At 40.2% G+C, this 17,437-nt stretch overlaps 1 protein-coding gene across 1 annotated transcript in view; it reads right to left on the bottom strand.

The window, feature by feature from the left end:
* The window catches only part of CLASP1 (cytoplasmic linker associated protein 1), a 348,219-nt gene that overhangs the window by 106,176 nt on the left and 224,606 nt on the right, over positions 1-17,437 (bottom strand). The window contains exons 22-24 of the mRNA XM_075530220.1: positions 9,381-9,484; positions 7,503-7,526; positions 5,813-6,057 (exon numbers count right to left, since the gene is read on the bottom strand). Coding sequence (XP_075386335.1) covers positions 5,813-6,057; positions 7,503-7,526; positions 9,381-9,484 — 373 coding nt within the window. The remainder of the gene's footprint in view (positions 1-5,812; positions 6,058-7,502; positions 7,527-9,380; positions 9,485-17,437) is intronic.

The following is a 17,437-nucleotide window of genomic DNA, read 5'->3' as shown; positions in this document are numbered from 1 at the left end:
AATGGCTACATCAATACACAGTGCTTTAAAGTTTATGAAGCACGTTAACATTTTCAACATACATACTATAAAGTTATTTTAGAAAATGTATCAAATACAAAAGCAAAAATAATGAGAGAAATGACACTATTGATACTTTAGAGTACTTCATTTTATTGCTGTGTATGCTTATTTATGTAGTATTAATGCATCTGTATTTTACAAATTATAAAAAAGTATACTTTAAAAAAATGGAATCATTTTATTGGGGCTCTTACAGCTCTTATAACATTCCATACATCAACTGTATCAAGCATATTTTTACATTTATATACCATACCTTCTGCATTTAACATTATTTTAAATGTGATCTCACAGCAGTAAAAAAAAAAAAGATTTATTGTGATTGAAAGGAGGACTATGGAGTGAGAAAGCCTAACTCTATCACTTAGGTTTAATCTTGAGAATGCTATGTTAACCAATCTCTCTGTGGCTGAGTTTCCTCATGTGTAACATCAGAGAAAGACTGACACACAACTTGTAGGATTGTTTTAAGGATTATATGTGAGGGGGTACACCCCCCCAAAATCAAAATGAATGCTGTCCCAAAGATATGTATTTAATTAAAAAAACAATATTATCACCTTCAAAGTACTCTCTATGACACTTTTTATTTGTCAAATCTATGATTCCATTCTTGGAAACATTTTTCAAACTCATTTGTTTGGATGGCTGACAGCATCTCTCTCGTTTTTTTCTTCACCTCTTCTACATGGTCAAATCGCTGTCCTTTCAAGTCCCTCTTCATGAGCAAAAACAAAAAGAAGTCTCAAGGAGCTGGGTCAGGTGAGCCAGGTGGGTGGGGCAAGAGAGGCATGCTGTTGTTTGCCAAAATACTGGTGCACTGAGATGGCTGTGTGAGCAGGTGCACTGTCGTGATGGCAAAACCAGTCCCCCGAATGCCACAAGTGAGGCTTCTTCTGTGGTGCACTGTTTAGACCATCTTTTCAGAACCTCTAACTAGAAAGCTTGATTGACAGCCTGTCCTGGTGGAACGAACTCCAAATGCACTGAGTCGACATTTTTGTCTGGTATGGAAGTTGACCGACATCCAGCTGAGGTTTGTCATCAATGGACATTTTAGCTATTTTAAAATTTGGAAACCACTCATATGCCCGAGTTTTTCCCATAGCGTTGTCCTTGTAAGTTGTATTCAACATCACAAATTTCCGTGGCATTTTTCCAGAACAGGAAACAAAATTTCACAGGCGCAAAATATTCTCTTAAATTGGCTGTCACAATAAACGAGGCTTGAGTGAAACTGCTTGCACAAAAAGATTCACTGTGACTAGACAGACCTTCCCTGGTGACGCCACTGGGTGCACTAACTCAAGGTGAGTTGCTCCATGCTCGCCGTGTGGGGGAAAATATGTACTATGAAAGCTCTGCTCAGCGTAATTCTGGTTTATTTTTGGGTACCCCCTCATACGTAAATACTGATAAAACACTTCAAAAACTGTGTAACCATCATCTCACTACTGTATATTGAAGTTATTTTAATGACTACCAAAAAATGTTCTAATAAGCATTTTATACATTTGGTCCTAGGAGTGAGAGTTGCTAAGGCAAAGATTGAAAAGCATTTTAATGATTTTTAATTAATAATGAACTGATCCACTTTTTAAATGGCACAATATAACCATTTCCAAAGGTTACTTCTGTAAGCATGTTAGTTTAACCCAAAGAACCCACAAATACAATGTAATTCTGATTCAGATCCCAGCTTCACTGTTCAAAGAAAGATGGAAAGGCAAGCGCTAACTATATATGTACAGGGAAGAGTCCCAGAATAAGCAAAGAACTTCTTAAGAAGATGAGCAAACCCAGAGGCCTCTCGATAGCTCACCCTCAAAGCCTTAGTCCAAACAGCAGTCAGAACACCCAGGTTCTGGTAGAGTGGATATTCAGACCAATGGAATTGAACAGAGAACCCAGAAATAAATTAATCCACTTACAGACCACGGACCTTTGACACAGGGCCACCAAAAATTAAATGGGAAAGAGATGGTCTCTGGGGAAACTGGATCTCCATCTGTAGAAGAATGAAACAGAACCCACATCTCACCCCATGAACAAACGCAAACTCCAGATGGATCAGAGAACAAAACTATAAAGATCATGGGTGAGAAATTCAAGAGTCCTGTTGCGGCACCTAGTAGCCCTTAGGATGCCATGGTTACATGTTGATCTGTTAACCACACGGCCAGCTCTATGAAACCACTGCTCCCTGGGAGAAAGATGAGCCTTTCTATTCGCACAAAGAGGTACAGTCTCAGAGACTCACAGGGACAGCTCAACCCTGTCCCTACAGGTCGCTCTGAGTCAGAATCCACTCGATGGCATTGAGTTTTTTAATATTGCAGGGTATAGGCATATAGTCGCACACAGTAGAAGACAAAATAGATTATGGGATCTCCTAAAGATAAGACACGTAGGTGTATCAAAGGAGCTCATCAAGAGTAAAATGAGGAACCACAGATGGGGAAAACGTTTAGCAATGACACAACAGAAAAGGCACTATTCTCTAAAATCTACAGAATGCAGACACACCTCAATTAAAACAGAACAGAAACAAAAAACTACCATAAACGCCCGAATATAAGCCGACCCGAGTAGTAGCCAAGGCACCTCATTATTCCCTGGGAAGCCAGAAACACTGATTGACTCGAGGAGAAGCCTAGGGTGGAGAATGCAGAAGCTATTGGGGAGTTTCAATAATCAAAACAAATGAAAATAAAAGTACTAAAAATGGAGACATCAGTGGGGTAATGTACTTAAATATTTATTTTAAATAAAAACATAAATAAAAGGACAAGTCATTTAACATTAATAAACCAGCACAGTACGTGGAAAATAGGTTCAACAAAAACAAGAAGGTGTCAACAATGATACCTTACGAGTACTATTCCCTGAGCTCAATCAGCACCCAAGCTGAAATGTAAAGAGTTAAAATCCTTCAAAACTGGATTCCTCATCATCATCCATATCCCAATGCAGAGCTTCAGCTGGTGTGAGGTCATCATAGACGCTGTCCTCACTGAGATCGCCGTCATCACCATCACTGCTGTCATTTTCATACAAAGCGCAGTCTTCACTGTCATCCATAGCATTACTAATACTACATTTCTGGAAGGCATGTCGCACCATGTCTTCTGGAATGTCTTCCCATGCATCTCGACCCCACTTTGCTATTAACTCTATGTCAGGCTTCATGAGATTTCCTCCTTTTGTCAGTCGGGCTTGACCAGATGACATCCATTCATGCCACATCCTTCGCACACGGTCTTTAAAAGGCTTATTCAAAGAGACACGTCATAGGACAGCTCTGATTGGTTAGATGTGAGTAAACAAACATTCAAAGCCCTGCAGTGTCAGCGGGGCTTTGAATGAACAGTGAAGAAATGGCAATCACCCGCGAGATAACGGGCACGTGTCCCGTTACCTCAAGGGGGTGAGGGGCGGCCAAGCGAGATGTTACACTGACCCGTGTATAAGCCGAACCCCAGTTTTTCAGCACATTTTTTGTGCCGAAAAACTTGGTTTCTACACGAGTATATATGGTGAGTTAAAATGTGGACAAAGGATATGAAGGACATCCAATGGTTGACAGATATATGAAAAAATGATCACGAGCATTGAATCTGAGAGATTCAAATCAAAACAACAATGAAATATCACCTTATACTGACAATGACAGCCCAGTTAAAAACACAAACCAAGAAACCACCCCAGAAAACAACAAGGATTCAGAGAGATGGGAACGCTCAGACACTGCTGGTAGATCTGTAAAGCTATATAACTAGTGGCGAAAGTGACACAGAACTACCTCAAACAACTGGGAATACAAAGTCCATGAGTCAGCGATACCTCTGCTGGGCATACACTCTCAAGGAGTAAGAGCCAAAACACAGACAGACATAGGCACTCTCATGTTCACGGCAACAGCACTCACAATAGCAAGACATTGTAAACAGCCCAAATACCCATCAGTAGAAAAACAAATAGAGAAACTACGGTACATATACACAATGGAATATTATGCATAGGTGAAAAACAATAATGAAACCAGTCCAGAACAAAAGCACAAATACTGTATGAGATCACTACCATGAGGATAAACGCCAAGCAAAGACTAGTATGTACGGGGGGCGGGGGGGCAAGGGAAAGAAGGTAGAGCAATGGACTAGGAGGTTAACAGGTACTGACTTGGGTGAAAGGGTGAATAGGGAGCCATAAGGCAGAGAAGAGAAATCAAAGGGGTGAGGAGACTGCTGAATGATGTGAAATCTTAGATGCAGAGTCGAAGGCCTGAAGTGTAAGTCCCCCCACCTAACAACGGAGCCCGTGTGCCTTAGTAGTTACGTGTTGGGCTGCTAACTGCAAATTCAGCACTCTGAAACCAGGATGCTCCCTGGGAGAAAGACAAGGCTTTCTACTGCCGTAAAGAGTTACAGTCTCAGAAACCCACAAGGAGCAGTTCTACCCTGGTCTGTAGGGTCGCTATAAGTTGGGATCATTTCGATCACAATGACTTTGGTTTGAGTTTGGAATTCCCAATAAAAGTCTTTTTTTTTAAAAAAAAAAAAAAGAAGGATACAGTTTAGCCATTTGTGTTTTCCAAATTTTTAATTGTGTCAATGTACACAAATGAATAGGTGCCAGCATTTCAGGCTGAACTAAGTTACTTTCTTAAAGGATTGCCAATAGTTAGATCTCTAAAACTGTAATTTCCAATCTTATTAGCTGTTATGATCAACAGCATACTTAACCACTGCTATGGATTGAATGTACACCCCAAAATATGTGTTGTAAATCCTAACATCTATGCATGTGGTTATAATTCTATTTGGGAATGCATTGCCTTTGTATGTTAATGGAGCAGACATTAATCTCTTGCGAGGTATAAAAGAGATGAAACAAACAGTTCAAAGAAGCAGCGATGGGGAAAAAATGAAGCCAAGTAGCAGTGAGCTCTCCTTGGAACCAGGAAAGAAGCTAAGGAAGTGCTTTGCCTCAGAGGCAAAGGAGAGAGAAAGGCTTCCTCCAGAGGCTAACCTGCATGTAGACTCCCACCCTCCTCAGCTGTAAACATCTGTACGTGGTTGTTGTAAAAGACATCCACCTGTGACATTTGTTATGGTAGTGCTAGAGAACTATGACAACCACCCATCAGAAACTGGGCTCCTTAACGAATTCACTCTGAATTCTGAAACCAGGTACCTATAGGAAAAAACATGCTCTCCACACCAACATCCACACAGATGGCTGTGCATCTGCACAGCATGCACAGGCCGGAAGCCTGCATCCCCTTAGTCTACTACCTTCCTACGAACAATCCTTGCTGAATCTGGGAGGTTATACTAACAATACAAGCAAGGTGAATGGTTTTGTCTTCTACTGCTAATTAAGAGTTCAGATGGAGACTATAGTACTTTCTTCAGGATCTGTAAGTGCAATGTATAGTACACCAACCTGAAGAGTTACCTTATTTTGTTACCCAAATGGCACACTACACCGGAAGCTTGAAAATAACAATACCTATTGAACAAAGAGGGTCAAAGGGAGCCATATGTTTCATAAAATGCAAAATATCATAAACGGTTAGATATTTCAAAGCTCCCGGGTGGCAAAGCCGGAGATTTTTATCATTTTGGTACCAATGCTGTCTGTCTCAGCACCTGCAAGTTTTCAAGACTCCATCACTAAGTGATGGGGATTCAGGTAAGACCCTGCTGGGATGCAGCCGTGGCCACCACCTTTGCACTGTCCTCACCTCAGCGTTCTCTGGCTCTTCAGTAGGTTTTGCAGGCCTAGAAGGCCTTCTTTTCGTTCGGACCAGTTTGAGCTCGCACAGTGGTTGAGCACTTCAGCCACATCCTCGGTCTGGCGCAGGTAGTGCGGAATGCCGCCATTCCTGGAGCCGTAGGAGCGCTCGGAGCAGACGCTCGAGGCGTCGCTGTTGGCGTCATCGTCGGAATACATCCCGTAGGGCTCGTATCTCCTTCTCACGGGCTTCTTCTGCCAAGTCCAAGGAGGGATGGTGGTGATGGAAGACAAACAGAAACGAGAAACAGGTTTCTATGAGCCACACCAGAAGTTCACATGTCAAAGGATTCTCATACACATGAACCTCCCCTGTGCTCATTGCTAGCGAAGCGAACTCAGAAAAGCATTCCTACGGTGGGTGAAATAAGGAGTAAGCAAAGCCATCTTTAGGAGATGCTCGCTACTGGGCCGGGACTTTACAAGGCGGCATCAGATAGGCCTGCAATGGCAAGCCTCCTAATCTTCCTGCTTCGGTTTCCTCCTTATCTTTAAGGCGGTAATAATTAGTCCTCTTTCACGGGCTTGCTTTGAAGATCAAATAGTGAAAGAGACTCCAAGAACCTAGCTCAGCACCTGGCACACTGCAGGTATGTATGTGCATCAGTCCTCCAGTCAAAAGCAATACACCTCGCCTATGGCTGGGGGGGGGGGAACTTGCTGAATATTTATACTCCCTTAAGAAAGCCTGAAATCTAAATATAAGTGGCAGAAGTATTCTATAGGAAAGGTTTCTAATATTATCTGAGCCACAATGATTAAAAAGGACTTACAATCTATCTTAAAGCAAACAGGCTATTTAAAAGTATAGCCTACACTCCCTACTGCATTAATTTTACTTACCCTTGATATAAAACAAGTTAAAGTCATTCCGTAGCACAGTAACGGCTTTGTAAGACTGACAAAATACAATTTCTTTGAAACCATAAGTCACTGGATTAAACCATACAAATGCAATTTTTTTAAATAATAGAGTGGGGATCCATGGATCCCAACTTGCTTAGAATAGTTCTAATTTTATTCCTATCGGCCCAATATAGATAATAATAGCATCTTCCTCTTTTACTCTCTAAACTATTTTGCTTAGATCAGCGGTCCTCAACCGGTGGATCGCGACCCTTTTGGGGGTCGAACGACCCTTACACAGGAGTCGCCTGAATCATAGCAGTAGCAAAATTACAGTTATTAAGTAGCAACGAAAATGATTTTATCAACCATAAACCCAAAATGGGCGGTCACCACAACATGAGGAAGTGTATTAAAAGGTCGCGGTTTAGGAAGGTTGAGAACCATTGGTTTCGATGAAAATAGTCATCCTACTGAGACGTTAGCTAAATTAAAATAAGAAAAATTTCAAGTAAGTGCATTCATGAGAATAATAACAATGTCAGAGAAGTGACAGGAAGGATTAACAAAGAACATGACACATTAATAAAAGAAGTACAGCTTAACATAAAAACAAAACAACCAACTGAAATATATATGGAATGTGACTCACTTACTACTATGACTAGAGCTAATAAAAAGATAATTCAGAGTTTATTTACCATATTTTTGGTTGTTTTCACTAAGCGCTAAAGAAATTATTTTTGCAATAGAAAAAAAAAAGTTGTAAAACAAAAGTTAAAAAGCACTGGTACCTTGCTCCTGGAGTCTCCTAACAGCTGTAGGCGGGGAAATATTGAAGGGCAGGGGAAAAAGCATAGAGAATTAGGTCAGAAGCGTATGTAGGGATTGTTCTTGCAACAAAAGTGTACAGCAAAACATATTTCAGCCAACCAAAAACATAGGGTAGCAGGCATTTCATATCAAGCAAATAATAATCAAGAATGCCCTCAAGATGGCATCTCCTACCATTTCTTATAGAATGTTTTAAGTGAGCGCTATAATTCTTTGCCACAGCTCTTCCTACATTAGTGAGGCACACCTCTCTGAGGTCACTGCTAATTCTACTGTCTATTGCCATGGTACATAATGTCTGCCCCCAGTGTTTCTATTCTGTCAGACAAGAATTCTCCATCATTCCTGAAGCAGATCATTCTCAAAGAAGCCAAGGAGCTTGTCCAACAAGCAGGAAGTATAGCTAGCTATTTAATCCAGTGTATGCTTTATAGCACAAGTGTAACGGGAGCTAGCACTCAGAGAAAAAGACGCAAGTTCAGACAAAGCTCCAACAATCAGCTCCCATCCTCCCTCTGAACACCAGGCCCTTAGGTAGCTCTTTAAAGAATGAGGAAACACTCCTGTGCCTTAACTGGGAGCCTCAATGACCCCCACCCTTTTATCCTCTACTTCCTAGAGTCGGTGAGTACTAGGAAACGGATTCCAAATGCTACCACTTGAATGGAGAAACTGTTTCCCTGCATTCTGTTCCAGTGTTAACTCTAGTTAAATCCACAGACAGATCTGCCAAGTACAAACTTTCCAAGTGTAACACTGGTGAATACAGCTGGCTAAGGAGTCTTGCTGACAGGGACACCATTCTAAGAAACGGCAAATGGCTTGCTCGTGGAATGTGTCACAGAATTCTGACTGACCACAAACAAGTGAGGAAGGAATGCACCACAGCGACAGACGTTTACATTTGGATCAGGTGAGACACGGCCGCTTGACAAGGTTCAAGGTCTGAAAGGTATTATGACCCTTTTCCTGAAACGATAATCAATCTTGAAGCAGCAAAAGTATTTCCAGAGACACCAGAAATACCTATTTCAAAAGCTAAGCACACAAGCTGCAATACGCAAGAGGCCCTATTGCTACAAGGTGAAATACATCTTTAACGAGGAACCTTTAAAAAATGAGTACAAGCTGATTCTACCAAAGAACCTTTGGCTAGAAACACACATGAAAGAACCTCTGATGACTTAATACTGATTTTTTTAAGAGTTTATGTTGACGTGAAAGCACATTCTCCCATTGCTTTATGTCCACAAATAACTGACCTTAGAAATGTTTCTTATAGAATGATAATATCATCATGCTTTCAAACTGCTGGCCTTGCAGGGGTTATGACCAACACATACCCTCTCCGCAGCAAGGCTCCTTGAATAATGAATTAAGACCCTGTTTAAACAACAACACTGTGGATCAATAAGTGCAAGTTCTACGACCGATCATCAGAGCTTTCCATTGTGGCATTTAAGTCCGTTAAGAGTGAAGTGGAAGAAACAGAATGGCAAACAAGAAATGTGCAAAAACCACGGTTAAAAAGAAAAGGGAAGCACAAGAAGAAGTACAACGGCACCTGCAAAGCCCACTGGCATCGAAGCGCCCTGGTCTGCAGGGGCACCGGTGCAAGCCCTCGAGGCCAAGACCATCTGGAAAGCCAACTTGCACTTCGACGCAGAGGTCAAAGTCTCGGGAGCAATGCTAATAACATGAATGTGTTCAACAGCTATACAATCGTAAGACTGTCAGAGGCGATTTAGTCACTCGGTTTGGGGCGATTTCTTATTAGGAGTAGCAGAGCAGAGGTTAGAGCAATTCCAAGAGACTCATGCACGGGACGTGCCTCTTACCAAAGCATCCGCAACTGCGGCTTCGAGATCTGTACTTGTGCTCAAGACTCTCATGGCGTTCACAGAACCAGATATTCTACCTGGCTGGCCAAGCCCAAATCGGTCTGTTTAAAAGAAACACAAAAGAAAAAGAGTTACCACTTTATGCCAACGCCTCTCACTTCTTTGCAAGGGGGGCTCCTGCCTTTTCTCACTAACTGGACTGAATTAACTCCCCTGGACTTCTTTACCTGTGGCACGATGTATAGTACTCACACTTAAACCTATTCTGGTACAGAACATCATGTCAGTTAAAATTGGAAATCATATTTTATTATTGAGAAGTGTTAGGGAAGAGAAAGGGACTAGCTAGCTTAGTAATGAAGCATTTAGAATAAAGGAAAGGCTAATATCTGTTTTATATGAATGAATCTCTTCCATAAGGTTACAGGTGATCATTTTAGCTAAATCACACCATCATGTAGTTTTGTTTTGTTTTGAATCCATTTAGGCATTTTCTCCGGAGAAAGGTGTCTTTGATGCTTGGTCAAGCTAACTAGAATACTTACTGGCTTGAAAGTTACAAGTTAAAATTTGAAACAAATATCTTAAGTTGAATTGTGTACAAATTTTTACAAGTACCATTAGTGTTTAATGGGTGTTTACTTTTAGAACCTTATTCATCACGAAAACAAGGTGATTTAAAAAGCAATTTGATTTAAATTCTGTAACAGCCATCACAAAAACCCAATTATCTTCACTGCAAAACAGTCATCATTCAGACCATCTTGAAAACAAATCCTACCTGAGCCCCACAAAGGCTCGATGGATGACGGGCTTCAAACGGGTAAACGAGATAAGAATCCAAAGACTTTAAAATAAACTTTAGTGGCTGAGACAACTAATCTAAGCCTGTTAATTGATAATGAAGATGCCTAATTTCTAGCGTTCAATTATGTTAACTGACCAGCCTTCCTTAAGAAGTGCTGGTCACTAAAACTACAATAAGACAAAAAAAAAAAATCAGTGTTACACTTTGTAAGTGCACCACACCATCTACTGGTGGGAAGTTTCACAGCTAAACTATGTCTAAAAACCTTTGGAAGAAAAATATTAAAAAATATCGTCTGGATTAGCAAATAAAGCACTGTTTACACAAGGAAAATCTTTACATTGGCCCTAGGCTAGTAATGAAACATTCAGAATAAAGGGCATACTATTATCTGTTTTAAATGAATTAATCTTTTCCATAAAATAGTATATTTAAATTTTGGATCTATCATATCAGCAATAAAACCGGAATGGTACTTCAAGTTCAAAAGTATGTTTCAAAACGTTAAACCTTTGAATACAGAAAAGGAAAGAACTTAAACACTGCTAATCAAAAGTCATGAATTTCTATAAAGAAACAAAACTATATGCTTTACTATCCCCTTTTTTAATGCACTTACTTGCCATATTGAATGTCATCTTACCCATCATGTTTCAGAGGCAATTTAGTATGCCGTATAAGCACAAAAGACGGCTACACAACTCTATGGAACATCTACATATGCACATTAATCTATCAGTTATAATTGGAAACAAGTATAAATTTGAGATTTTGCATAAATAATATAGTTTGGTAAATGATCTCTGAGTATCTTTTTCCATTAAAAAAGGGTAGATAGTAGGGCATTTATGAGTGACAGAATGAAAATAATTCAGCTATAAGCCATTTATAAATTACTCAACACAAACTAAAAGAAAGCTAAATCTTGGAGGAAAAAAGTACATCTCATGCCAGCAATGCTTGCTCCAGGGAAATACTTTTGTTTCTTTTGACACAAAATGAAAACTGTAAGAACGATGCCATGAATCTGTGCTTCCAAATGCATACAGCTTTGCCATACACAGAGACTGCAGATCACTTGATACATAGCATAGATCATCATTGGACTATAAAGTATGAGGGGGAAATGTCTGCCTCAATCTACGTAACATGGTCCATCTGCTGCTTTTACCAGACCAAAGTCTGTGTGGAGTCTAACTGCTGACACTACGAACTGTTCGACTGTCTAGAAACATACCTAGCAAGGCTAAATGATTCATTATCTTCATTTAGAGAAAACAGAAAAAAATCTACCTCAGTGAATTGATCTCAGCTGTCACCATCAACAGTCTATGAATTAATAGGCTACATGTCTTACTCAATAGACAAAATTGTAGCTATTAGGGGCACAAAAGGAAATCAGCTAAACCCAGCATACTTCTAAGGCCATTTCTGTATTGTCTCCATGTGTTCTTTGGAGGTTTAGGTTGGTGGGCTACTAAGGATTGGGCCACCTCTAGTCAGACTTGATCTCAATTCTGATGTTTTTCTATAAAAAGTTTTGGAATAATTAAATTTTATACATATAAAATTATACTTGCTATAATTTGAGACACTTAGTACCTCAAAATAATTAGAATCTGATACGAATAACTAACATTAATAATGGAAACATTATTGGGAACAATGACTCTGACAATTAAAGAATGCCGGATGTTATCAGTACCCCGTTTTCCCACAGAGACCCTGCATAATACCTATTTTTCTTAATAGTTTCCTCGGAGAAAGGGAAGGGTATATTGTTTCCTCATTTTTATTTATTTAAACATAAATATGAGTCCTGGAGAAGTAATATTGTCAATGGGCTATAAAGCATCGATGACCTATTAATAGAATTACATAAACATTCAAGAACTAAAAAAAAAATTAAGAAGCACATTGAGGAAAAAATAATATGAAGTGCATACATGCCAAGTGCTAGCCGACATTGATGAAAACAAATGTTAAATGGGTGTGAAACTAGAACAGATGAAGAAGCCACGTCATGCAGGGAGCACTTGTTCACCTGACTGCCCAACAGATTCAGCGGAGGAGAGAGCACTAGTGGACCTGGAATGGCGTCGAGAGGCTGCGGGTAAAAGGAACGGCAACGCCCACACGATTAACAAGAAGGATCCGAGACAGGAAACGCCACAGTCCGAAGAAAATCCAGGGACTGCTACCAACAAGGCCAAGTTTTCTCATGGAAAGAAATGGTGCTGGATATAAAGGGACAGCACGTAGTAAGTCCTGAACTTCCACGGGAGCCTGCGGGCTCTCACACTGCTGCTAAACACACAGGCGCAACAAGGCACTCTTCAAGGCTTGCCGAACCAAGTATGTACGCATCAACCAACTGGGGGGCCGGGTTAATATTTAACACCGGGACACCTACATCAGCCATTATGGAAATAAGCAACATGAAGGGCACCAGGAGTCACTGAGCATCATCCAAACCCCAGACTGGAACAGCAGTACGATGGATTATTAACTCAGCTCATGAGATGTTTCATCGGGGTGTGATGCATATGCAACCATGCACCAAAACAAAAGCGTAGAGCTTCATAATGCTCTTCCAACAGAAATACAAGAAAGTCACAGGATGGTAGCTTAACCTCTGGTACTCTATTTTCTCCAGTTGGGTTAAAAAGGCCATTCAAAATTCGAAGTTTTAGAATCTACCTAACATGTACAAATAAACCAGTTATTAAGTGACTGCTTGTTTAATTACTGTTCAATTATTAACTTAGTTAAAAAATGTTATTGCCTTTCTTGGAGAGGCAGTTGCAACACTAGCGTTGTAATACCACTGTGTGCAAATCTTGGTTGGACCACAAATAGCTTAGGACCGTCAGCAAAGAATTAAACCTCTTTGCTTCATGTTCCCTTGACTGTAAAATGGTATAAACAATGACACTTACCTCCGGGGAGTTATTAAAAGGATTACATGCGATATGAATACAACAATGCATGGCACACAATAAACATCAGAAGTAACCATGGCAGTTAGCGGTGGTGCTGCTGCTGCTGCTGGTGGGAGTGATGGCTAAGAGTAAACTCCAATTTGACATGAGAATTGTATCTTTTCAGAAAGTATTCACAGTTCCTATAATAAGTCATCAACTTAAAAAATAGGTGCTAAATTGCATGATGTGAAAGATATTACTTTTAGAAATAATTCTGCACTACTTTTATTAAAACATTTATCTTACCAGTTTCATGTACCCTGGCCCCCTTTTTTAATCACAGAAAGTGCAAGATAATATGCGTCCATCCCCTATGCAGAAAAGAACATGGCGATTCTACACGGGCTTATCACAGTGATACTGAGTAGTGCTGTATTTCCCTAGCAATACTAAAAATATCCGGCAACACTCGTACATTTCATTGTAAGATACCCAGACCTCAAACTCCTCACTCATAGAATACAAATGTTCTTATCACTTTATAAAATATGCATACCCATGTTATATATAGTACTAAACAGCCAATATTATTACCTGGTCACTAGGAACACATTTTCACCAGCTTGTAAAATAGAAAAGAAAATGCCTCCTTCCCCAAGTACACAAGAATCAAGGCAAACTGTTAACCTCTAACATAAAAGGGGGTACCCAAAACACCCAGAATTCCCCCACCCCAAGCTAATTATTATTATTTTTTATATAAAATAACCTTATCAAAATATTCTCCATTTCACTTAATACATTTGTGAAATCTGCCATTCCATTCTTGGAAGCATTTTTCAAACTCATCTGTTTGAATGGCAGATAACCTCCCTCATCTTATTCTTCACTTCTTCTACGTAGTCAAATCACGGTCCTTTCATGTCCCTCTCCATTCGCAGAAACAAAAATAAGTCACACAGAGCAAGGTCAGGTGAGTAAGGTGTATGGGGCAAAAGAGACATGCTGGGTTTTGCCCCAAATGGTGCACTGAGATGGCTGTGTGAGCAGGTGCATTGCCATGGTGGCAAAAGCAGTCCTCTGTCTGCTGCTACAAACCAGGCCGTTGTTGTTGCGCCCTGTTAACACAATCTTTTCAGAACTTAGAAATAGGAAGTTTGCTTAACAATCTGACCTGGTGGATTTTCATCCCCTGGGGACGTTGACTGACTTCCAGAATGAGGTTTGTCATTAATTGACATTGCACCTTTTGTGAAATCAGGAAAAACATCTGTACAATTAAGTTTTTCCCATAGGGTTGTCCTTGTGAGCTGGGTTCAACACCACAACACTTTCTGCACCATTTTTTCCTAGCAGGAAACAACATTTCACAGCCTCCCACTGCTCTCTTTAATTGGCCATCACAAAAAACGAGGTTCCAGTGAAACCGCCTTTATGAAAAATTTCACTGTGACCAGCGAGAACCTTCCCAGGCGATACCACTGGGTACACTAACTCACAGTGAGTTGGTCAATGTTCGCCTACTGGGAAAAATGTGTAATATGTAAAGCTCCGCTCACCTGAGCTTCCCCCCCTTTTTCCTTTCTTTTTTTGGGGGCTACCCCATTGTACATAAAATGATCACTTTACTTAAATGAGAAAGTTGACAAAATATTTTCATAAGACTGAAGCATATTATTAATTTAATGCAAAAACACATTAATGTCTTGATACTTTAAACTGAAAAAGCCTTTAAGCAACACCTGATCTGTAAATTATTTATAAATTTGGCCTACCACTGTCTTTCAACAGTAAATCTATCTCATAGTAAGTCGCTCATTGTACTCGCAAGTAAACACGCAACATTGGAATCCAAGGTAAACCCACTTAAGCCAAGGCCTGAGTCCTAGAAGAGCCCTAGACCCTATTCTTGCTGAAGAACTCTCTCAGTCTAACCAGGCATCTACACACGCTCTAACTCCTGACTGTCTTGTTATTCAACATTTAGCATTTGTGACAATAAAAACATCTGCTACCCAGCCATTTTCTACATTAGTGATGTACGTCTGTCTGGCAGTATAAAACACTAAAGTGCGAGGTGAGAGTAACACAGACATGAGAGTTAAAGTTACCTGTCGCTTGCCTGGTTTCTGAATCTCAGTGAGACATGGCAGTGATGTAACAATGTAATTAGCCAGCATGCAATGCTATTCGCGTTCCCGTCCATTTTGTGATCGGATGTGGTTCTCCTGTTTCCACTAATGCCAACTTTCTCCTATTGGCTTGGTCTTTGGAACCTAACCATCTTGTTAAGTGAGGAGAGAGTGGATATTCTCACACTATTAAAATAGTTTAAAGTAACTTTAGAGTAAAACCGTATACATGAAATCATGTATATGTGTATATGCGGAAACATAATCATCTTCATTCTCTTTTTTAAAGCGAAGACTGGCTGTAACAATATCCAAACAAGCATTGACAGTCTAGCTTAATAATTTTCAAATGGGATGTAAAGTTATTATTAAAATGAATGTGATGACAGAGGGAAACAGTACAGTCCCTGAAAAGAGGTGCAAGGCATATACGTTCTGCTGAGAGCAACCATCTTCTAATGGCTTGGTGCTGAATTCCTAGGACCTACAGCCCAGCCTGAGAACTGGTGTTTAAGAAACACCTCTGGAGCGCTCTCGTAGTGCCAAACTGTGGAGCAAACTCACAGAAAGCACATTTGGAGAAACCAATGATACAAAGAATTATGAGAACTACTTTCACGTGAAGCAGGCTAACAGATCAGCTTGGAAGTCAGACCTGGATTCAAATTCTGTCTCCATCATTTGTTAACTGTGTGACCTTAATGTTTAATCTCCCTAAGAGCCTGTCTCATCATCTGTAAAAGAGGGATACTAGTTGTCTCGGGGTCACTCAGGACACACACGGGATTATACCTGATGACTACTTGGAATCATGATGGGCGCGCATGCGTACTGTTGTTGCGCATGCGTACTGTTGTTGCACTTGCTGGCTAGTCTGAGAAACTGATTTGACCAAAAGGGAGGGCAGTGTGGCCTCCAACGACAGTAAGTGCTGTGTGGATTACAGCAAGGGACACACGTGACGGTACACACGTGAGGGCACAGCTTCGTCCGAGTCTTCTGCTTTAGCACAAGTCACTCTCAGTGCCAATCAGCGTTCTGCTTCCTCACCGAGACCATTAATCAGCTCTATTTTAACCAAAGGCAGTGAGACCCAGCTAGATCATTCAACTCTGCAGGGTCCATTATGGGGTTCGGATTGCAGCACATCTTGTCTGGTCCATGGACCACATGCTGGACTTAAAAAAAGAAGTGCAATCCTTAAATACTGTAATAAAAAATTATTTAAAAATAAAAACATCAAATTACTTCTTAAAGACCAATAAAAGAGCAAGGAAACGAACAGATTTTAGTAACAGGCTGTTTGCAAGGTGAAATACAAGAACATATATTTAAAACACCTTAGTTGAAAAGGGAAACTCCTCATTGCCCTCCTGCACTGTTGTGAACTCAGATCCATGACTTTAGGGTGCTGTGGAAGCTGGTTAGTAGCAACTGAGAGACCCCACTCAACTTCTCGTGTTCATCAGCATCTTCTTCCTTTTTTTGTTTTGGTTAAGCATGTTTGGGGAGCTCTTACAGTTATAACAACAATTCATGATTCAATCAGATCCAGCATAATTGTACAATTGCTGCCTCCATCAGTTTCAAAGCATTTTCTTCTCAAACTCTTTGATATCAGCGTCTTTTAATTCAAATGTCAAGCGTCATCTAACACAAGCAGAGCGGATGCCACTGTGTCACCTCCTCTTTCCAGAACCTCCTAAAGGATATGGTTCATGAAGAAATATAACTAGGTCTAGATTAGTCGGGGGGGGGGGGGGTAGGCAGAAAATGTATGGCGTTAGAAAGAGATAGAAGCAACATTAAGACTTGTTTTGTACTCTTTATACTTATCAAGAGGAAAATATATACCTGTAGCACTTAACATGGCAAGAAGTAAAAAATAAGGAATAAGTCTATAGAAAACTTCTATTTTTGCTGAAAGCATGTCTTGATAGCTCGCTTAAGGAATTAAGAATTTGTATTAGAAAAGGTATAGCATGTGTTCCTTTTAAAGCAAGACAGATTGATACATTTCCCCCTCTTTATCACATTTTCTGGAATGCTATTATTGCTAAAATACAAATTTTGAATACTAAAAAAATGAAGGGGCGAGGGGGCTGAGGAGGCATCCAATCCCCCTGATGGCTGGCTGGTGATCTGAGATGCAGCTCGTAGAACACCTCACTGCAACTACGTACTGTAACT

The sequence above is a fragment of the Tenrec ecaudatus genome, chromosome 13 (genome assembly GCF_050624435.1).
Source record: "Tenrec ecaudatus isolate mTenEca1 chromosome 13, mTenEca1.hap1, whole genome shotgun sequence".
Classification (NCBI taxonomy): Eukaryota; Metazoa; Chordata; class Mammalia; order Afrosoricida; family Tenrecidae; genus Tenrec; species Tenrec ecaudatus.
The sequence above is the reverse complement of the archived record's forward strand: the minus strand, read 5'-3'. Positions and strand labels throughout refer to the sequence as shown.